General features: G+C 36.8%; 1 protein-coding gene across 1 annotated transcript in view; it reads right to left on the bottom strand.

Annotated features, from left to right (window-relative positions):
• The window catches only part of LOC115210582, a 174,287-nt gene that overhangs the window by 100,847 nt on the left and 48,163 nt on the right, over positions 1-25,277 (bottom strand). Inside the window, exons 5-7 of the mRNA XM_029779185.2 lie at positions 9,449-9,568; positions 4,692-4,768; positions 1,163-1,300 (exon numbers count right to left, since the gene is read on the bottom strand). Of these exons, the coding sequence (XP_029635045.2) occupies positions 1,163-1,300; positions 4,692-4,768; positions 9,449-9,568 (335 nt within the window). The remainder of the gene's footprint in view (positions 1-1,162; positions 1,301-4,691; positions 4,769-9,448; positions 9,569-25,277) is intronic.

The raw sequence follows: 25,277 nt of genomic DNA, 5'->3' as shown, positions 1-25,277 counted from the left end.
ATTTCTACTGATTAAAATAAAAAATTGCTATTTATTGAAACATTGTCCTTTCCTTAAGTTTCCTTTTGGATTATGCTTAGATATTCTGACAACAGTTGGCAAGCCAGAGGACTGCACCAAAATCTATTGTCTGTTTTGTCATGGTTTTACAGTTGGATGCCCTTCCTAACTCCAACATCTTTACAGTGTGTACTGGATGCTTATTGCATACGGCTGACACTAGTGAAGTTATCAAGAAGCTTGCAAGAGAAAACCCTTCAACCAAGGTAGGGGTAGTATTAAGGGACATGACTTTAAGCCTGGTGATAAGAGATTAAAGTATGATGGAGAGACAGGAACAGGTGTCTTGTTGTAACTATGGTTATCCAAGTTGGAAGAGAAGTTACAGGAAGGTGAATGAAAGAGAAGTGGAATGGATGGGTAAGTAAGAATGTGAGAGGTAAGTGACAGAAGGAGAGAGAGAGAGAAATATGCATTAAGTGGTTAACACTGGTGGATACATCGTCAATGTCCTTCAATAGATTTACTCACAAGGTATTGGTTGACCCAGAACTGTAGTAGAAGAGACTTGACCAAAGTCTGGCATCCGTGCTAGCGGACTGCTATGAGTATCATCTGAGTGAGATTGTTGCCAGAGCAACAAGCTGGCCTCTGTGCCAATGGCACGTTAAAAACACCATTCAAGCGTGATCATTACCTGCATCACCTTACTAACACTTATGCTGGTGGCACGTGAAAAAACATTCAAGTGAGGTCATTGCCAGTGTGGCCAGACTGGCTCCTGTGCAGGTGGCACATAAAAAGCACCATTTGAGCATGGCCGTTGCCAGTACTGCGTGACTGGCCCTTGTACCAATGGCACATAAAAGCACCCACTACACTCTCGGAGTGGTTGGATTTAGGAAGGGCATCCAGCTGTAGAAACTCTGCCAGATCAGATTGGAGCCTGGTGCAGCCATCTGGTTCACCAGTCCTCAGTCAAATCGTCCAACCCATGCTAGCATGGAAAGCAGACGTTAAATGATGAAGATGATGACTGCACAGTGGAACTGAATTCTTTAAATCACATGGTTGCACAGTGAACTTCTTAACTACAAGGTCATGCCTATATTTGTATTTTTATACAAAATATTTCTGTAATGATATAGCAATATACACTCACCGTTCTATTCGATACAGAAGATTTCCCCGCATATTGTACACATGTACATCCATTTCAGAGCAGCAGTAGAGATGATGTGTGGTAGTGTTAACTTCAATCTTTTGGACCCAACTTCCTCCAACATTTGGCAAAGTTTTTCTGGAAATACAAAAACAAAATACAAGTTTAGAAAATAAAATTTTGTACTGGTCTTCATGATATACTTATTATGAAAGCTCAAATATTGCATAGGATAAACGTTGAATTCGAATCTGAGGATATTGGACCTCAGAGATAAGATGATGCAGGATAATAAATAAAATAATTTTAATCTTGAAGATTATGATCGTAGGTTTGCTCCATGAGGACTGATTTAGTGATACACAAATATTGCAACCAAATCCACTGTCCTAATATTTTCAGACAGGGCTGTTTGTTGTCACTACTCCTGTTCCTTGTCATGCTGGACTGGGTCACCAGGACGGCCTACGCTGCCTCCGGGAAAGATATTCAGTGGACACTGATGAACAAGCTGGAGGACTTGGACTACGCAGATGATCTCGTGCTACTGTCACATTGTCTACAAGACATGCAAGATAAGGTAGACCACCTGACAGAAACTTCACGGTGAGTGGGCTTGAGGATCATTCGGGAAAAGACAAAAGTGCTGCGTATCAACAACAAGCAGGAAGAGCCAATCACAATCGAGGGGGCACCTGTGGAGGACGTTAGTGAGTTTGTCTATCTTGGCAGCAAGATCAGCAAATCAAGTGGATCAGACGAGGACATCACGGCAAGAAGCAAGAAGGCTTGGCAAGCCTTCGCTATTCTTCAGCCGGTATGGAAGTCCACTGCCATTTCAACTCGAACTAAACTCTGCTTATTTAGTTCAAACGTAAAATCTGTGCTTTTGTATGGCTCTGAAACATGGAGAGCCACCTGCAGCAACTACAAGAAGATCTAGACCTTCATCAACAAATGTCTTCAGCAGATCTTCCATTTGAAGTGGAACAGCAGAATGCCAAACACTGACCTGTGGGAAAGGGCCAACTAGGAGCCCATACATGTTCAGATTAGATGAAGGGAATGGAGATGGATCGGACACAAACTGTGGAAAGAACCCTTAAATGTGACATGACAAGCACTTGACTAGAACCCACAGGGGAAAAGGAAGCAAGGATGCCTGAAGCAGACATGGAAGAGGAGCATTTTGGACAAGCTCAGGACCACTGGCCTGATATGGGAAGTAGCCAAGAAACACACCAATGACCTCAAAAAGTGGAAAACAACTGTTGAGGCCCTATGCTCCACAAGGGGCAAAAAGGATTAAGAAGAATATTTTCTTATACAATGAAATACATCTCTTCTGAAATTTCATTACTATTTATAATGTATAATGCAATTATTTCATCCAATATTTTAAAACATGTTTTCTGATTATCTATTTGCATTGTTTTAACATTTTATCAGAGCCCATGCTGAGACAATGGAATTTACCATGCTATGCCAGACTTCAAATTCTGCCGAGGTTGACTTTGCCTTTCATCTTTTTGAGATTGATAAAATAAGTACCAGTTGAATACTGGGGTCGATGTGATCGACTTACCCACCTCCTGAACTTGCTGGCCTTGTTCCAAAATTTGAAACCAATATGTGTAGGATACCTGTGCCGGTGACACGTAAAAAGCACCGTCCGAATGTGGCAGATGCCAGCGCCACCTGACTGGCATCTGTGTCAGTGACACATAAAAGCTCTGACCGATCGTGGCCATTTGCCAGCCCCCTCTGGCCCCTGTCCCACTGTCACGTAAAAAACACTCAGTACACTCACAGGGTGGTTGGCATTAGGAAGGGCATCCAGCTGTAGAAACACTGCCAGATCAGACTGGAGCCTGGTGCAGCCTCCTGGCTTCCGAGACCCCCAGTCGAACTGTCCAACCCTTGCTAGCATGGAAAACGGATGTTAAATGATGATGATGATGTGTCTTCCATGTTGTGATTGTAATATATTTCTTTACTACCCACAAGGGGCTAAACACAGAAGAGACAAACAAGGACAGACAAAGGGATTAAGTCGATTATATCGACCCCAGTGCATAACTGGTACTTATTTAATCGACCTCGAAAGGATGAAAGGCAAAGTCGACCTCAGCGGAATTTGAACTCAGAATGTAACGACAGACGAAATACGGCTACGTATTTTGCCCGTGTCACAAGTGTCAAAAGATTGCAGTAAAGAAATTTTCACATAATCCTGTATGTGATCTTTACACTGGAGACAAAGAAAACTTTGGGAAAAATACCAGAAAATCTGAACTCTCAAGATTATTATTTTCTCTGAATCAATAATATTATTGAGAATATGTATCAACTGCAGTTTTTATAAAACACAGGAAATGTAATGTTATACAATAGAACAATTCTCAAATGATATTGTGAGCTGGTTGTTGACTATCAGATAGAGAATGCAGAGAAGCTTATCAGAAAACATCAGAATATTGAGTTTTTTAGAAACCAAAGTATACAATAGCTGGTCAGTAAATGAAACTTTATATAAAATAGTTACAAATAAAATATATGAGATTTACACAAGAGATTTGATCTGAAATTGTGTATTAAAACTAAAACAATAGTATTATGGTAGACTTAAATTAACTGTGTGGCACCTTGGGCAAGTGTCTTCTGTTATATCTTCAGGCTGACCAAATCCCTGTGAGAGGATTTGATAGATGGAAACTGAAAGAAGCCCATCATATGTGTGTGTATGTGCATGTGTGTGTCTATGTGTGTGTTTGTGTCCCTCCCCCACCACCACTTGACAACTGGTGTTGGTGTGTTTACATCCCTGTAACTCAGAGGTTCGACATAAAAATACCATGGGTATCGGGCTTAAAAAAAAAGTACAGGGTCATTTGACTAAAAAATTCTTCAAGGCTGTGCCCCAGCATGGCCAGAGTCTAATGACTGAAACAAGTAAAAGATAAAAAATACACAACACACACAGACACACACAAGCACAAAATATCTATTTCTTTACTATCCACAAGGGGCTAAACACTGAGGGGGCAAACAAGGACAGACAAACGTATTAAGTCGATTACATTGACCCCACTGCATAACTGGTACTTAATTTATCAACCCCAAAAGGATGAAGGCAAAGTTGACCTCGGAGGAATTTGAACTCAGAAGGTAACGGCAGACGAAGTACAGCAACGCATTTTGCCCAGCGTGCTAACGTTTCTGCCAGCTCGCCGCCAAAATATCAGAGGAACCGTGTGGTAAAACTTATAAAGAAGCTAATACTTTTTATAATATAAAATATACACTATATATGTTTACTCAATATTTTGTTACGTGTTGTTTGTATCAGTTAATGTTACATCACTGTCAAAACATATACTCTGAAATGTTAAACATCAAACAACATTGCAAATATGTGTATGCTGAGCAGGGGTGTATGTGTACATGTGTTTACGTGTATATAAGTTATGCATTTGCAAGTGTGTTGTGGAAGTGAGCATAGATTTTATTCAATAAAGTGCATAATTACTTTAATTTCAATTCATAGTCAGATAGTGGTTTTATTTCTTTAAACATTTGTGAAGAGACTCTTTGATACTGCCAAACCTATAAAGTAAAGAGAGAGAGAGGATATAACTATCTATTTATCTGTGTGTGTGTGTGTATATATATCTAATATAGGATAAGATTTTCAAAAAGAAATTTATCAGTGGCTAGCATATTTAAAATATACCTTTTAAGGTGAAAATTATAAATAAGGGCAAAAGAAAAAAATTCTTATGCCAAATATAACGATTTAAAGTCTATTTCTCAGCATATTTGGCATAAGAATTTTTTTCTTTTGCCCTTATTTATAAGTTGTATATATCTATATCTTATACAAAGTATGGGGGTTTAGTTCACAGGTGATCTAAACGATTAGGTATGTTTGGTAAGTGCTGTAATGGATTACTAGAACTCCAAGGTTGTAGGCAAGATGGTAGTTATGGAGTTATTGCAGATTTCCGATATAGTGGATATATACTTCTTAAAGAGGACAACAAACGTTAAGGCGAGGAAAACATCTCAAGTCATATACATTATTATTATTGGAAAAAATTCAAAGTCTTACAGCTGTTTCTGGGATATCCTAGAGTATGGGATATTCCATCATCAGAGACAAATAGGGAAAATGAGAAGGGTATAGATGATGGAATATCCCATACTCTGTGATATCCCAGAAACAGCTGTAAGACTTTTTCAATATTTTCAATAATAATAGTGTATATGACTTGAGATGTTTTCCTTTCTTTAATGTTTGTTGTCTTCTTTAACAAATATAAATGTTGATATGTTCACATCTTTTTTCTTGGGATGTCTACTATACCAGGTTTTTAACCCACATGGATCTAAGCAGAATTGCACTTAAGGACTCATGCTCTGGTTTCTATAACTTCAGAAAGTTGAACTATGAACTTTTATGCTTCTTTTTTCTTCTTTCTTTCCATCTCCTTATTCTTTTATCCCCTTCCTCTTTGTCATCATCTTATCAATGTACATCATTCTCATTTTCCCTACTTTTTCTACCCTATTTGTCTGATGACAAAATATCCCATAATCAGGGATATCCCAGAAACAGCTGTAAGATTTTGAATTTCTTCCTAGAATAATATTGTATACAACTTGAGATGTTTGCCTTGCCTTAATGTTTACTGTCCTGTTTAACAATCATATATCTGCTGCATCGGAAATTGGCAATGGATCCATAACTACCATCCCGACTATAACCTTGGAGCCCCAGTAATCTGTTACAACACTTACCTAGCATACCTAATTGTTTAGATCACCTGTGAACTAAATCCCCATACTTTGTGTATATGTGTGTGCATGTGTATGTGTGTGTGTGTGTTTATATACATACTGTTAACTGAAGAAAAGAAAATGAAGAGTAGGAAGTTAATTATTTATTATTAACAAATTGGTCATCCTTACTTCTTACAGTCATTTCAATTAATACTCAATAATTTAATCACGAACTGGTACATCAAATTTGCATTTATGTGACATGAGCATAATTTCATCAGAGAAAAAGATGTACCTTGAGATGTTATATCAGTTCATTTCAACAGACTAAATATTAGGGTTTATAATTTGTATTTTTATATACTCAGGTGAAAGGTTTACAGATTGATTAGAATACAATTAGGGATAAAGTAAAATAAAGAAAACTAGAAAAATAAAGTAAAAATAGAGATGCCTGAGGAAAAAATAAATATAAATAAGGTAAATTTATAGTTAATAAAAAGAATATAATATTCATTAATAAGATATAAATAAAATTATAAAAATTCATATATATATATATATATACAATTGTTTGTTTGTACTCCACCTGCCTTCGTCTTTTGTTTATTTTCGTAAAGCTTCCCGTTATATATGTATATATACACATAGTTCGAATTTATTTCAATTGAATTTAAACTTAATTGTAATTCGAATTTAATTATAGCCAGGAAATGTACATAGTGGTTTTACTTATTATATTATACTTATCATTCTTTTTATACTTTTGGTAAAAAAAAAAAATTTTTTTTAAATTAAAAAATTTTTTTTAAATAAAAAAGTTTTAAAAATGAAAATAAAAATTAAAAAATTTTTTTTATTTTAAAATTTTATATTATATATATATTAATTATATTTATATTATTTGTCATTTATGTATTGGTTTATGTCTATCACTGTTTGAGTTGCCTAATAGTGGTTTTATCTCTAATTCATATTTTATATATGTGTGTGTATATATACATATATATATATATATATATATATATATATATATATATATATATATATATATATATATATATACCCATACACACACATACACACAACTGGTTCAAAATTATACAAAGAACAAAAAACAAAAGATAGAGAGACAGATAAGGGAACAACATACAAGATGTATTTAGTTTGACACTCAGGAAAAATGTAAGACATCTTTAATGTTTCAAACCTATGCTCTTCTATAGAAAAGAATAAGGAGAGAAAACAGAACAATAGGACACTAGTTGGTTGTGTTATAGGAGCTTCCATTCTTAGAAGTGAAACAGACAATAGTGTGTTTCTAAAATATAGAGAAGATTGAAGAGTTTAGTGAGTAAAAGAACAAGACTGCACTGTTTGAGTATAACGGAAGGGAGATTGTCAGGGATAGTGATTTTGGTTAGAAAGAATCAGACATATTTTCATGTAATGTGTGTGAGTGCATACAAGATAGGGAGCCTGGTGGAATGGAAAAAAGATATATTTGGAAATGATTTTCCAAATATATGGGTGAGGGGTTGGATGAAAAATATAATGAAAGAGGATGCTTTCTCAATGGAAATACTGCCAATGGAACCATTGTTGTTGAGAAGTGGAGGAAAAGAGGGATCCATAAAGTTTGATGGAGTTCTTTTGACAAGGAATCTGAAGGATTAACTATAGTTTAGGAGGCTGTATAAGATGGATAAATTTACTGTTATTTATTGAAAGCTTTAGTAATGAAGATTGCTGATGATGTGAAAACGTCCTATTTTTCTCTTAAATAAACAGACAAATTACTGGTAATCTTTTTAAAAATTTGTTTAAGGGATAATTGTCTTTTCATCAGAGGATGCACACTTATTCTTCAGTTACCCAAAGAATTCCATCCATTCATTTTCTTCAACACTATTTCTGGAAGGATCATAAGAGTAAGTTCCTTAGGCACTTACCCCACAGGGTCTTAACAGAAGTAATTGTCATTACACTTTTCAGTTGGATTCCCGAGTATGACAAACTGAGATTATAGATATTGTACAACCAACTCATTCTTGGTCTACCCCCAGGTCTAATCCGTGGTCTACCCATCGATTGGCTACACTTGAAAAATTGATCTTATGATCCTTTCCTGTGACATTCTAATCAGATATCCATAATACTGGACCTACTGGTGTAGATAAGTAACTACTTGATCTAAAGAGACTCTCTGACTTCTGAATTACATACTCTGTCTCTTTTACTTGTTTCAGTCATTTGACTGCGGCCATGCTGGAGCACTACCTTTAGTCAAGCAAATCAACCCCAGGACTTATTCTTTATAAGCCTAGTACTTATTCTATCAGTCTCTTTTTGCCGAACCGCTAAGTTACGGGGGACGTAAACATGCCAGCATCGGTTGTCGAGTGATGGTGGGGGGACAAACACAGATACACAAACATACACACAACCCCCCCCACACACACATATATATATATATATATATATATATATATATATATACACATATATACGACGAGCTTCTTTCAGTTTCTGTCTACCAAATCTACTCACAAGGCTTTGGTCAGCCCGAGGCTATAGTAGAAGACACTTGCCCAAGGTACCATGCAGTGGGACTGAACCCGGAACCATGTGGTTGGTAAGCTAGCTACTTACCACACAGCCACAAGTAACATTACTTAGAGATCTTTCTGAGGAAATCCATTTTGGCTGCTTGTATTTGCAATCATACTCTTTCAGTCATAAATCATCCATCATGAGCATAGGTAAAGCTAGGCACGAAAACTGACTGAATATAACAAGTTTGGCTTTTTCACCAACCTCTCGGAACAGTAGCTTATCCGGATAAAATATATATTTTGGCAGTTTTTGTATCTGGGCATTGATGATGTATGTGCAAAATTAGATGTTTTATTTCTGGCTTTACTCCAGTGGTTCTGAGTCATTACTGGCTTTTATATCCTCACATCTGCTCTAACCAGTCTTGCAAGATACATGGAAAAGGTTTTCTCTCTATTTTTTCCTTTAGAAACTATTACATACAGCTCAACTTTGATTTTTTATTTCATATTTGTTTCTTTTATTTTTTTGTTCACATATAAACATTTTATTAAATTTATAAATTTTCATTAGTATAATTAGCTTCTAGTTGGTTTTTATTGTTTCCTTGTAGAGAGAAAAAAAGGTTTTCCTCTCATTTTACCTTACTGTACTAATCTGTCTACATTGGCTTCCTCGACCACCACCACCACCACCACCACCACCACCACCACCACTACTACTACTACTACTACTACTACTACAAGCATTCATATTGTCTTCCTCTTCATCTTTCTTCTCCTTCTTTTCACCTGTTTCACCACCACCATCATCATCAGTGAGCAAACAAGTGCCCATATATCTTAATATATAAAATCAAGAAATTTCAATAACTAAATGATTGGAAGTGTAATTATGAGGGGAGGGATTGTATATTAAATTGTGATAAAGTGAAACATTTGGCCTTACCTTAGTTCCACCAATCCCCCCAGTAAATAATTCATCTGTAACAGAGTTGAATACCATAAAAGAGGCTCCTATTGTTCCAGAATTCATTATATAAACCTCTTCAAAATCCTTATTGAGAACCTGAAAAATATGGTACATATACATATATATATATATATATATATATATATATATATATATATATCAAAAGAATGTGTTATAATTCTATTCCATATATACAAAAACAGCCACACCAACAATTCAACATACCTCCATCATCAGCTGACCCACAGATATCATTATGGTTTTGACACCTGGGCAGTACCACTCAATTTGGCAGTGTCAACAGCACTAAAATAAGTGTTGTTTGGGAATAAACATACCAAAGAAACTACAACTTTCAAACACATTTACCTATGTACAACAGTATCGGTAAATAAATTCAATACATATATATATGTGTGTGTATGTATATATAAATATATATAAATAAGGATAAGATCATTATTTAACTATCAAACTTATCAAGTGACCAGCATGGGAATAAAAACCTTCAAAGGTAATGACTATTATTAAATTATAATTTAGGGTATCTAAGAGATACCACCATGCTTGAAATAGCAGCCAAAACTTGTCTCTAAAACCACATTAAAAGTTCATACAGCACCAAGAGAGAAGACAAACAGAAAAAATAAACTAGCAAAAAAATTACTGGATAATTCCAGATCCCGGATTTCTGGATCTTCATAAGAAATGCTTTGCCTCTTCAGTGGAATATACACAGCACATAAATACAAATATATATATATAACATATGAATACTTACATGTGTGTGTATGTATATATATATATATATATAAATACACACATACATATACATGGATGAATATATGTGCATGCATGTGTATATGTGTGTGTGAGTATGCATGCAGGAGCACATGTGTATGTGCATACTTAAGTGTTTGTGCACATACATGTGTGTGCAAGTGTGTGTTCATGTGTGCATGTATGTGCATGTTTGTATATGTCTGTGTATGCTTCCATGTTTATGTGTACATGTGTATGTAGGTGCATATGTGTGGGTGCATGTGTATGTCTATGTGCATACATTCATTTAATCATGAATAACCAACAAAGGTTATTGAATGTTTTGGTTTGCTAACAAAAAAAAAAAGAAAAGAAAAGAATTTTCATGATTTCATCCACTTCAAACCATTATTCACCTGAATCTAATTCCTGCAGACAACTACAGACAGCTTTAACCTTGATATACAGAACACAACAACTCCACATAAGTGATGATAAATTTTCTCTTTGAAACTCGTTGAAATATAATTCTTCTTTGAAACTCTAATACACAAACCTATATGGAAGAAGCATGACAAGGTTGAAATTCTTATAAAGAGATTGATGAAAAATTCTTGAAATTGAACACTAAGCTATCTCCTGATTTTATAATAAAGAATGATGCTCCACCATTAAAGCTGACAACACTCACATCAGTGTTAATGTAGAGTGTCATTTGTGTTTTGAATTCAGGCTGAAAGATGTTAATCTCTGTCAGCAGGAAGCCTCAGGTGTCAGAGAAAGAAAAAAATCCTAACAAAAAGTGTGTGTGTGTATGTGTGTGTGTGTGTGTGTGTGTGTGTGTGTGTGTGTGTATATGTTTTAGACATAATTTTAAACTTGCTGGAAAAGTAAATACTGTGATTAACATACACGTTTCTTTCTTCCTTCCTGTCTGTCTCTCCCTTTCTCTTTCTCTCCCTCTCTCTTTCCACACATACATACACACACACACACATATATATATATACACACACATATACATAAGACCATATACATATACATAAGACCATAGCGGATCTACTTCTAGCATAATGGTTGTCGACATAATGGTCCTCCCTCTCATATGTATGTAACACACATATACATATGTATGTATGTATGTATATATGTAGAGAGTTCACAAAAAAAACAAAAGACGAAGACAGGTGGGGTAGAAAACAAACAGATGTATTAGTATAACGCTCAGGAATTGAAAAAGTCTTTTACATCTCGAGCCTACACTCTTCTACAGAAAGGGACACAGAAAAAAACAAGGAGAGAAAAATAATGTGTGTAGTGGCTACCAATCTATCATGGCAACATATATATGTATGTATGTATGTCTCTTCCCCTACATCCAGTCTGTACCAGTCGAACCTTCCCTGCTACTCATTTTCATAACACTCAAATCTCTGACTATGACTCTATTGCTCAGCTGCTATAATTATAAGAGAGCTGAACTGCACATACTCCTTCCCCATTTTTTTTGCTACCACACCCCACTTCTTGGAATCACTCCCCTTGCCACCCATCTCACTCTCCCAACATCATTCCTTACCACTATATATCCACTGAATGCCTATTTCACCTGAACATCCTCTCATCTCTGCTATCGTTGTCCCTTTTAACTCACTATATCCATCTCCATGTATGCCTGACTTTTGTCCCTATGCATCTTCTGCCTTCACCCATACCTAATCATCCAGCCATCTTTGCTTCTCCTCTCTCCTTCTTATTCACTCTCTATACAATTTCTTGTGTGGAGGCACATGGCCTAGTGGTTAGAGCAGTGGACTCGCGGTTGAGGAATCATGGGTTCGAATCTCAGACCAGGCGATGTGTGTGTTTATGATTGAAACACCTAAGCTCCATGCGGCTCCGGCAGAAGGTAATGGCGAACCTCTGCTGACTCTATCACCACAACATTCTCTCACTCTTTCCTTCTGCATCTTGCAGCTCACCTGTGACAGACTGGCGTCCCGTCCAGGTGGGGAACCTATATGCCAAGGAAACCAGAAAACTGGCCGTATGAGCCAGGTATGGCTCGAGAAGGAACAACATACATACACTTTGTGAATCTCCCTGAGAAGTATGTGAAGGATATGCATGTCTGTGTAGTGCTCAGCTACTTGCACATTAATTTCATGAGTAGGCTGTTCCATTGATCAGATTAAGTAGAACCCTTATCATCATAACTGATGGAGTGTCAGCTATACACCTTCTTGTACGTTGAGGGTATACCCTGATATCTCATCTTCAGTACTACTTTAGTGTGCCGTCTCCCACAGTATTCAGTCTGCGCTGTGAAACTACTTTTAGTGTGTGGTCTACTTTTTCTTATCCTCTTAACCTGAGTTAATTTTAACCATTACAATGCTGTTAAAGGATTTCTATAGACGTATAATTTTAAAGAAAATGAGAGGCGTTAGTAGTGAACTTTTCTAGTTACACCTTGATCACTTTTGCTGGGAAGTTTTGAGAAAGATGCAACAGATTTGTTTGTAGCATTCCTAAATGACGTACAAAGTGTGTATCGCTAATTAAGATTTAAGAGTAAGTTTTAATAAATCATTATTCAACATTATTCAATTTGTTTTTATCATCCAGTAGTATAAAGTTCTTATAGTGGAGGTTGATCGTACGTTAAAGTGTAAAAGGGTAAGAAAAGGTAGACCACATGCTAAAAGTAATTTCACAGCATAGACTGGATACTGTGGTAGACTGCACACTAAAGTAGCACCACATCTCCACTATCCTTATTCCTTTTTTATGCTAAAGCACCTCTATTTCTCTTCTACAGCAAGAAACCTATTCCTGTTTATCTTTCCTACTTTACCCTCTTTACATCTAGCATAATGCCACCTCTCTCGGTACTGCAAACCATATTTTGAAGCTGTCTTGTCTTGCATGTTACTTGGTGACTCCACTAATGCTGGTGCTGTGAAAAAAATATCCAGTACATTCCATAAAGTGGTTGACATGATGAAGGGCATTCATCCAAGGTAGACAATGGGGGGGGGAGGAACATATCCTATTTCTTTACTACCCACAAGGGGCTAAACACAGAGGGGACAAACAAGGATAGACAAACAGATTAAGTCAATTATATCGACCCCAGTGCGTAACCGGTACTTATTTAATCGACCACGAAAGGATGAAAGGCAAAGCCGACCTCGGTGGAATTTGAACTCAGAATGTAGCGGCAGACAAAATACCACTAAGCATTTCACCCGGCATGCTAACGTTTCTGTCAATTCGCCACCTTGTTATAGAGACAGATGAAATACCTAGGGGGTGGGGTGGGGGAACATATCCCTAATGTTAGTCAGGTCCTGTTGAACCAGCCAATATGAGCCAGCATTGAGCATGAAGATTATAAATGATGATGGTATATGTATGAATAGATATTCTATGAGCTTCTGCATACTTTGTCTATGAAATACCTTTCACAAAGTATAAGAGACATCACATTCGTTGAGAAAAACCTCTTCAGATAGATAATATTATGAGGGATTCATAAGGCGGCAAGCTGGCTGAATCATTACCATGGCAGACAAAATGCTTAATGGCATTTTGTCACCTCTTTACATTCTAAGTTCAAATCCCACAGAGGCTGACTTTGCCTTTCATCTTTATGAGGTTGTTGATAAAATAAGTACCAAATGATGACTAATGTCAATGTAGTTGATTATCCCACCCTCTTGCTGGCCTTGTGCCAAAATTTGAAACTGGTATTATGAAGAATTCATAAGGTGGTTACTACACTGGGCAAAATGCTTAGTAGCATCTCATCCATTTTTACATTCTGAGTCCAAATTCCTCTGAGGTCAACTTTGCCATTCATCCTTTCGAGCTTGATAAAATGAGTACCAGTTGCATATTGGGGGTTATTGTAATCGACTAGTCCCCTCCCCAAAATTGCTGGCCTTGTACCAAAATCTGAAACTGGTATTATGAAGAATTCATGCCTTCACAGTTCTACTTAGCAGCAACAGAAATCATCATCATCATCATCATCATCATCATCGTTTAACATCCGTTTTCCATGCTAGCATGGGTTGGATGGTTCGACCGGGGTCTGGGAAGCCAGGGGGCTGCGCCAGGCTCCAGTCTGATCTGGCAATGTTTCTACAGCTGGATGCCCTTCCTAACGCCAACCACTCCGTGAGTGTAGTGGGTGCTTTTTACATGCCACCGGCACAGGGGCCAGAGGAGGCTGGCAAACGGTCACGATCGGTTTGTGCTTTTTACGTGTCACCGACATGGACGCCAGTCAGCATCAGTCATGTTCAGATGGTGCTTTTTATGTGCCACCAGCACGGGTATCATAACTACAATTTCCATTTGATTTTTATTTTGATGTTGTTGTTGACGTACTTGACTCAATAGGTCTCCTCAAGCACAGCAGGTCACTCTATGATCCAAGGTCAGCACAGCAGGCCGTCCTGCGAACCATGAACTCACTTCATTTGTCGGATCTTCACAGTCAGCATATCTCCAGAAATCTAAACTAGATTATTTGCCTCTGCATTGTACAACATATCAGTGACAGAAGCACGAACAATACGACATTGATGATTCACTAATGTATTATAAAAGAGAGATTCATAATTTGCGTGAGTTTTCAGTTGACATTGTATGTTTTACTATATGATGGAAAAACAACAAACCGCAGTTTACTTTAGCAGAGGAGAATATTGTTTCTTAGTTATTGCTAGTTTTTATGCTATCATTTTGTACAACAGTTTATTTTATCGCTGTAAGATTTGTTTCTGTTGTTTCAGATATATCATTTGTTTGTTGACTCTGTTATGCTATGAGTTGAATAAAGCTGGAGGATATCAAAGGTTTTGGGTTTGTTACAATGTCAAAGCTATGGTGAAAAAACAAAACAAAAAGACGTTTGTGGGATACATTGCTATTTATATAGGATATCTCTCTCACTTTTCCACACAGAAAAACCAAACAACAGAAAAAAAAAACAGGAAGTGAATTAGTCAACATATATCAGAAAAACTTCACACATAGATAGCAAACCTCAACAACAAACAAACAAACATTAGAAATAGCAGCTAAATCTCCCTAAAATACACTATACCATCTTAGAACATATCTTTGGATAATATAATCTTCCATTTCCTGCACTCAGCAAAAAGGTAGGCTGGTCACCGCTGGAATACTTTTGATTATATACTTGCTTGGTCAAGGCTGACTTGGGGGTTAAAAAACAACTGTAACAACAAATGATAGCAGACACCATTAAAAAACTAGTTACTGCCTACGTTATTTACATTCATCATCATCATCATCATTGTCGTTTAACGTCTGCTTTCCATGCTAGCATGGGGTGGACGATTTGACTGAGGGCTGGCGAACCAGATGGCTGCACCAAGCTCCAATCTCGATTTGGCAGGGTTTCTACGGCTGTATGCCCTTCCTAACGCCAACCACTCCGAGAGTGAAGTGGGTGCTTTTATGTGCCACCGGTACGAGGGCCAGTCAGGCGGTACTGGTAACGATCACGCTCGAATGGTGCTTTTTACGTGCTACCAGCACAAATATCACTTAGCTGCTCTAGCAACGATCACGCTCAGATGGTGCTCTTAGTGCTCTACAAGTCATCGAATTTGATTTTTCTGATTTACATAATTTACATTCGACGGATATTTGTCCTTATTTTGTTTGTTGTTAACACGTTTCGGCTGATATACCCTCCAGCCTTCTTCAGGGAAATTTCGAACCTGGGTTCTCATTCCTAAGGTATTTTTCGATCTTCTTCTTCTTCTTATTGTTGTTGTTCAGGTCACTGCTTGGAATCGAACTCAGAATTTGGGGGTTAGTAGCCCACACTGTTAACCACTACGCCATATGCCCGTGGGCATATAATAATGTAAATAATGTACATAATGTCCATAATTCCTCATCTCTTCAATATAGAACTGTAGTTACTTCCTGTTTATTCTTTTCTACTCTAGGAACAAAACCCAAAATTTTTTTGGCGGGGCATTCGATTACATTGATTCCAATACACAACTGGTACTTAATTTATCGACCCCGAAAGGATGAAAACCTAAGTCAACTTCGGCAGAATTTGAACTCAGAATGTAAAGACAGACGAAATACTGCTAAGCATTTCATCCGGCATGCTAACATTTCTGCCAGTTCACTGCCCTCCCTGTTTATTGAGACTATTCTGATTTGAACAATATAAAAATTTAAGGTGTGTTTATATATATAACATGGAAGAAACAGATACAACTACATTCCTATGTTTATCCATTTTTTTTGACATTTCAATCACAACAATCATTTTAGTCATAATAATTATTTCAGTCGCACCAATCATTTTACTCATAACATTTCATAAAGGAGATGGAATTAGAAAGAGCTTAAAATGTTAGCAGATCTAGGATTTGTATAGTTCCTAATAAAATATAGAAAACTGATAAGCTAATGGGAAAATCTTCGCTAATACAAGTTAAAACTGGAGTGTAGCTGTTTCCTATTCACACACACACACACACACACACACACACACACAAACACACTTTATGTCGAACTAATAAGAAAGGAATGGTCAATATATGCTGTAGAAGATATGGGTTTCTTTTTTATTGAAACACAAACTGAAGCTAACATGACTGTTTTGCATATATATCTACATACATACATACATATATATATATATATCTACATACACACATACGTACATGTATATATGCATACATACATATATGCATACATACATACATACATACATATATATATATATATTTACATACATACATACATACATACATACATACATGCATACATACATATATATCTACATACATACATATATATCTACATACATACATACGGACATTAAACGATGATGATGATGGTATCATCATCATCATCATATATATATATATATATATACCATCATCATCATCGTTTAATGTCCGTATGTATGTATGTAGATATATATGTATGTATGCATGTATGTATGTATGTATGTATGTACGTACATACATACATACATACATACGGACATTAAACGATGATGATGATGGTATATATATATATATATATATATATATATATAAACATATAAACATATATATGATGGGCTTCTTTCCGTCTACCAAATCCATACACTAGGCTTTGGTTGGCCTGAGGCTATAATAGAAGACACTTGCTGAAGGTGCCACGCAGTGAAACTGAACCCGGAACCATTTGGCTCGTGAGCAAGCTACTTACCACATAGCAACTCCTACACCTATATTATTATTATTATTATTATCATTCAGTAGTTTTATTTTTATAGCGTGCTTTCACTTCACTACCGAGCGCAGCTCTGTGTGCCTTGGGTATGTGCTGTGATTTGTTGTAATGCTCTGATGGTTATTGTATGGAAAGTGTTCTGCGTAGGATGTGTGCAGTGCCTAGTAGTGCAATTTTCTGTATGTTATATGTGTTTGTAAGTCCTGGTGTTTTTGTTATGTATTTGTCTGAATATTTTTTTATCATGGCTAATGCACTTATTATTATTATTATTATTATTATTATTATTATTATTATTATTATTATTATTATTATTATTCAGGTCACTGCCTAGAATCGAACTCAGGATCTTGGGGTTAGTAGCCCTTGCTAACCACTACGCCATATGCCCATCGGCCACCACTCTCATCACCATTGTCATCATCATTACCATCTAGCGTCCATCTTCTGTGCTGGCTCAGATTGGGCAGTTTGACAGGATCTAGCTAGCCAATTGGCTGCGTTAAGCTCCAGTGTTAGCTTTTTATGGGTTTCTTTTTTATTGAAACACAAACTGAAGCTAACATGACTGTTTTGCATCATGAGTTTTAGTGGTGTATGTATGTATGTATGTATGTATGTATGTATGTATGTATGTATGCATGTATGTATGTATGTATGTATGTATGTATGTATGTATGTATGTGTGTGTGTGTATGTATGTATGTGTGTGTATATATGTATGTATGTATGTATGTATGTATGTATGTATGTATGTATGTACGTGTCTTTTTGTTGAAGATAGCGAGAGTTTGTCTCACAGCTTGAGTTTCACGCCACTAAAACTCATGTTACAAAACAATCATGTTCCTGCTTCAATAATAAACAAAAAAAAAGAACCATATCTTCTACAGCATATAGTGGGCACTCCTCTCTTATTAGTTCAATATGATGCAATGCTATGCATGTGTGTGTGTGTGTGAATAGGAAACAGTTACACTCCAGTTTTAACTAGTATTATTAAAGATTATCCCATTAGCTTAGCTATGTTTTATTACATACCTACATACATACATACATACATACATACATACATACATACATACATACATACATACATACATACATATATACATACATATCTACATACATACATACATATATATCTACATACATACATATATATCTACATACATACATACATACATGCAAACATACATACATACATACATACATACATGTCTGGTCACTTGTGTGGTTTCTTATGAGTGCTACTGGTAACATGATGTCCAGTTCAGCCTGTTGTATGGTCAGTTCATCAGTGGTTAAACCAGCACTCCTAACAGGCTAGAAACTCAGCAGGACTAAAAACAAGGCTTGTCAAAAGGACAGATGAACTAAGTGTAGACTCAACGACTATCTGTCAATAGCACAATTACTCAGAAATTCTGGGTTAGTGTCTAGCATGCTGGATGACCACTGGGAGTGAGACTCTTCTCAGCTTTTGTCAAAACATGACTCCGGGCAAAGGTCACCCTGATATGAAACCAGATATGCAGAGAATGGGATTAGACATTTTGGAGATCTTTTGCTTGCACTTGAGATCATGGTACTCCCACATTTCTGAACCTGTAACGTCCATTTTTCCATGCTGGCAAGGGTTAGAGGAATGTATTACTGAGATATTATTAAGCAGCTAGATGCTCTTTCTATCACTCACCCTTGCTTTTCAAGTAACAGATCTCTTATTTCACATGTCTTTGAATGCACAAAATCGGATGGGGATTTGTTGACAGAGGAAACAATAACCAAGTCAACTCTTATGTGAGTGATTTTTGGTGAACTGCAAATACAGAAGCACATATATGCATGCACATTCACATGCATGCATGCACACACGCACACACACGTTCATATACATGTACATTCACATGCATGCATGCACACGCACACACACGTTCATATACATGTACATTCACATGCATGCATGCACACACGCACACACACGTTCATATACATGTACATTCACATGCATGCATGCACACACGCACACACACGTTCATATACATGTACATTCACATGCATGCATGCACACACGCACACACACGTTCATATACATGTACATTCACATGCATGCATGCACACACGCACACACACGTTCATATACATGTACAAACACACTCATATACTCTTTTACGCTTTTACTTGTTTCAGTCATTTGACTATGGTCATGCTGGAGCACTGCCTTTAGTCGTGCAAATCAACCCCAGGACTTATTCTCTGTAAGCCTAGTACTTATTCTATCGGTCTTTTTTGCCGAACTACTAAGTTACGGGGACGTAAACACACCAGCATCGGTTGTCAAGCAATGTTGGGGGGATAAACACAGACACACAAACATAAACACACACACACACACACACATATATATATATATATATCAGGGGTATAACCAGCTCACTATGTGTACCTTTTCCTTCTTTGGACACTAAACTCTGCTTGCGAAGACCTGTTGAGGCAAGTGAAATCAAACTCAAATCCGATGACTGGCATCCGTGCTAGCGGGGTACAAAGAACACCATACGAATGTGATCGTTGACAGAACGGCTAACCAGCTTCTGTGCCAGTGGCACATAAAAGGCACCATTTGAGTGTGATTGTCAACAGCGTCACCTTACTGGCAATTGTGCCCGTGCTAGTAGGGTGCTAAGAGCACCATCTGAGCGTGATCGTTTGCAGAGTGGCTAACTGGCTTCCGTGCTGGTGGCACGTAAAAGGCACCATTCGAGCGTGATCGTTACCAGCATTGCCTTACTGGCACCTGTGCCGATGGCATGTGTAAAAAGATTTGAGCGAGGTCGTTGCCAGTACCGCCTGACTGACCCCCATGGTTGGCGTTAGGAAGGGTACCCAGCTGTAGAAACTCTACCAGATCAAGATTGGAGTCTGGTGCAGCCATCTAGTTCCCCAGCCCTCAGTCAAATCGTCCAACCAATGCTAGCATGGAAAGCGGACATCAAACGATGATGATGATGATATATATATATATATATATATAATATATATATATATATATTGTTATATTTCAGAATGGTCATTTTGCCAGTTTAGCCAATAAAAACACACACACTATATATTTGGTGTTACTTTGCTTCAGTGTTATTTATTTTTACATTAATCTTAATCTTATTTCGGCCAGAGTTCTTTCGTCACACTCCTGTGACCGCATCAGTGGTCCTTTGTTTTCTTCTTTCTTATTTGTGTCTCTCCTTACTAACCGGCAGCCATTTTGTATTTCTATTGTATGTCTTCATTTACGCATGCTTATATCTCTATGTGCGTCTATGTTTATTTAGTGTGTGTGTGTGAGGGGGATGCCTGTAATATTTGTATCTTCTGTTTATATACGTTCATGTAATTTGTTTTTGTTGTTGTTGTTTTTGTTTATTCTTATTTTGTTCATGGTTTTACATCCACTTATTATTATCATTACATATGCTTGTATGTATGTATGTATAACAACAATACTAGTAATAATAATAATAAATCGGAAAAAAATATTTAAAAAAATAATAAAATATTTTTAAAAATAGTTTTTTATTTCTATTTGTTTATTTATCTGTGTATTTATTATGTTTTCGGGATCCTCTACCGTCATATGTTGTGGTGTGTGCTTGTGTTCCATTCTAGTTTTCTATTCAGGCTAGGTTTATTTTCTATTATGTGTGTAGCTTCTGTAATTTTTCTGATTGTTGTATCTGTTCTATGTGTGGACAATATTTTAATTTCTATGTTGTTGATTGATCCCCCATGTGACGAAAGAACTCTGGCCGAAATAAGATTAAGATTAATGTAAAAATAAATAACACTGAAGCAAAGTAACACCAAAATATAGTGCGTGTGTTTTTATTGGCTAAACTGGCAAAATGACCATTCCGAAATATAACAATATCTGTTTCAACACACGACTTCACATAAAAAATCTTGCACAACAAATATATAAATGTACTATATATATATACATACATATATATATACATATATAAATATATATATGACGGGCTTCTTTCCGTCTACCAAATCCACACACTAGGCTTTGGTTGGCCTGAGGCTATAATAGAAGACACTTCCCAAAGGTGCCACGCAGTGGAACTGAACCCGGAACCATTTGGTTCGTAAAAGCTACTTACCACATAGCACTCCTATGCCTATATTATTATTATTATTATTATTATTATTATATTATTATTATATTATTATTATTATTATTATCATTCAGTAGTTTTATTTTTATAGCGTGCTTTCACTTCACTACCGAGCGCAGCTCTGTGTGCCTTGGGTATGTGCTGTGATTTGTTGTAATGCTCTGATGGTTATTGTATGGAAAGTGTTCTGCGTAGGATGTGTGCAGTGCCTAGTAGTGCAATTTTCTGTATGTTATATGTGTTTGTAAGTCCTGGTGTTTTTGTTATGTATTTGTCTGAATATTTTTTTATCATGGCTAATGCACTTATATTATTATTATTATTTTATATTATTATTATTATTATTATTATTATTATTATTTTATTCAGGTCACTGCCTAGAATCGAACTCAGGATCTTGGGGTTAGTAGCCCTTGCTAACCACTACGCCATATGCCCATCGGCCACCACTCTCATCACCATTGTCATCATCATTACCATCTAGCGTCCATCTTCTGTGCTGGCTCAGATTGGGCAGTTTGACAGGATCTAGCTAGCCAATTGGCTGCGTTAAGCTCCAGTGTTAGCTTTTTATGGGTTTCTTTTTTATTGAAACACAAACTGAAGCTAACATGACTGTTTTGCATCATGAGTTTTAGTGGTGTATGTATGTATGTATGTATGTATGTATGTATGTATGCATGTATGTATGTATGTATGTATGTATGTATGTATGTGTGTGTGTGTATGTATGTATGTGTGTGTATATATGTATGTATGTATGTATGTATGTATGTATGTATGTATGTACGTGTCTTTTTGTTGAAGATAGCGAGAGTTTGTCTCACAGCTTGAGTTTCACGCCACTAAAACTCATGTTACAAAACAATCATGTTCCTGCTTCAATAATAAACAAAAAAAAAGAACCATATCTTCTACAGCATATAGTGGGCACTCCTCTCTTATTAGTTCAATATGATGCAAGCTATGCATGTGTGTGTGTGTGTGAATAGGAAACAGTTACACTCCAGTTTTAACTAGTATTATTAAAGATTATCCCATTAGCTTAGCTATGTTTTATTACATACCTACATACATACATACATACATACATACATACATACATACATACATACATATATACATACATATCTACATACATACATACATATATATCTACATACATACATATATATCTACATACATACATACATACATGCAAACATACATACATACATACATACATACATACATGTCTGGTCACTTGTGTGGTTTCTTATGAGTGCTACTGGTAACATGATGTCCAGTTCAGCCTGTTGTATGGTCAGTTCATCAGTGGTTAAACCAGCACTCCTAACAGGCTAGAAACTCAGCAGGACTAAAAACAAGGCTTGTCAAAAGGACAGATGAACTAAGTGTAGACTCAACGACTATCTGTCAATAGCACAATTACTCAGAAATTCTGGGTTAGTGTCTAGCATGCTGGATGACCACTGGGAGTGAGACTCTTCTCAGCTTTTGTCAAAACATGACTCGGGCAAAGGTCACCCTGATATGAAACCAGATATGCAGAGAATGGGATTAGACATTTTGGAGATCTTTTGCTTGCACTTGAGATCATGGTACTCCCACATTTCTGAACCTGTAACGTCCATTTTTCCATGCTGGCAAGGGTTAGAGGAATGTATTACTGAGATATTATTAAGCAGCTAGATGCTCTTTCTATCACTCACCCTTGCTTTTCAAGTAACAGATCTCTTATTTCACATGTCTTTGAATGCACAAAATCGGATGGGGATTTGTTGACAGAGGAAACAATAACCAAGTCAACTCTTATGTGAGTGATTTTTGGTGAACTGCAAATACAGAAGCACATATATGCATGCACATTCACATGCATGCATGCACACACGCACACACACGTTCATATACATGTACATTCACATGCATGCATGCACACACGCACACACACGTTCATATACATGTACATTCACATGCATGCATGCACACACGCACACACACGTTCATATACATGTACATTCACATGCATGCATGCACACACGCACACACACGTTCATATACATGTACATTCACATGCATGCATGCACACACGCACACACACACGTTCATATACATGTACATTCACATGCATGCATGCACACACGCACACACACGTTCATATACATGTACAAACACACTCATATACTCTTTTACGCTTTTACTTGTTTCAGTCATTTGACTATGGTCATGCTGGAGCACTGCCTTTAGTCGTGCAAATCAACCCCAGGACTTATTCTCTGTAAGCCTAGTACTTATTCTATCGGTCTTTTTTGCCGAACTACTAAGTTACGGGGACGTAAACACACCAGCATCGGTTGTCAAGCAATGTTGGGGGGATAAACACAGACACACAAACATAAACACACACACACACACACACACACATATATATATATATATCAGGGGTATAACCAGCTCACTATGTGTACCTTTTCCTTCTTTGGACACTAAACTCTGCTTGCGAAGACCTGTTGAGGCAAGTGAAATCAAACTCAAATCCGATGACTGGCATCCGTGCTAGCGGGGTACAAAGAACACCATACGAATGTGATCGTTGACAGAACGGCTAACCAGCTTCTGTGCCAGTGGCACATAAAAGGCACCATTCGAGTGTGATTGTCAACAGCGTCACCTTACTGGCACTTGTGCCCGTGCTAGTAGGGTGCTAAGAGCACCATCTGAGCGTGATCGTTTGCAGAGTGGCTAACTGGCTTCCGTGCTGGTGGCACGTAAAAGGCACCATTCGAGCGTGATCGTTACCAGCATTGCCTTACTGGCACCTGTGCCGATGGCATGTGTAAAAAGATTTGAGCAAGGTCGTTGCCAGTACCGCCTGACTGACCCCCATGGTTGGCGTTAGGAAGGGTACCCAGCTGTAGAAACTCTACCAGATCAAGATTGGAGTCTGGTGCAGCCATCTAGTTCCCCAGCCCTCAGTCAATCGTCCAACCAATGCTAGCATGGAAAGCGGACATCAAACGATGATGATGATGATATATATATATATATATATATATATATATATATATATATATTGTTATATTTCAGAATGGTCATTTTGCCAGTTTAGCCAATAAAAACACACACACTATATATTTGGTGTTACTTTGCTTCAGTGTTATTTATTTTTACATTAATCTTAATCTTATTTCGGCCAGAGTTCTTTCGTCACACTCCTGTGACCGCATCAGTGGTCCTTTGTTTTCTTCTTTCTTATTTGTGTCTCTCCTTACTAACCGGCAGCCATTTTGTATTTCTATTGTATGTCTTCATTTACGCATGCTTATATCTCTATGTGCGTCTATGTTTATTTAGTGTGTGTGTGTGAGGGGGATGCCTGTAATATTTGTATCTTCTGTTTATATACGTTCATGTAATTTGTTTTTGTTGTTGTTGTTTTTGTTTATTCTTATTTTGTTCATGGTTTTACATCCACTTATTATTATCATTACATATGCTTGTATGTATGTATGTATAACAACAATACTAGTAATAATAATAATAAATCGGAAAAAAAATATTTAAAAAAA

The sequence above is a fragment of the Octopus sinensis genome, linkage group LG4, assembly GCF_006345805.1.
Source record: "Octopus sinensis linkage group LG4, ASM634580v1, whole genome shotgun sequence".
In the NCBI taxonomy this organism is placed as follows: Eukaryota; Metazoa; Mollusca; class Cephalopoda; order Octopoda; family Octopodidae; genus Octopus; species Octopus sinensis.
The sequence above is the reverse complement of the archived record's forward strand: the minus strand, read 5'-3'. Positions and strand labels throughout refer to the sequence as shown.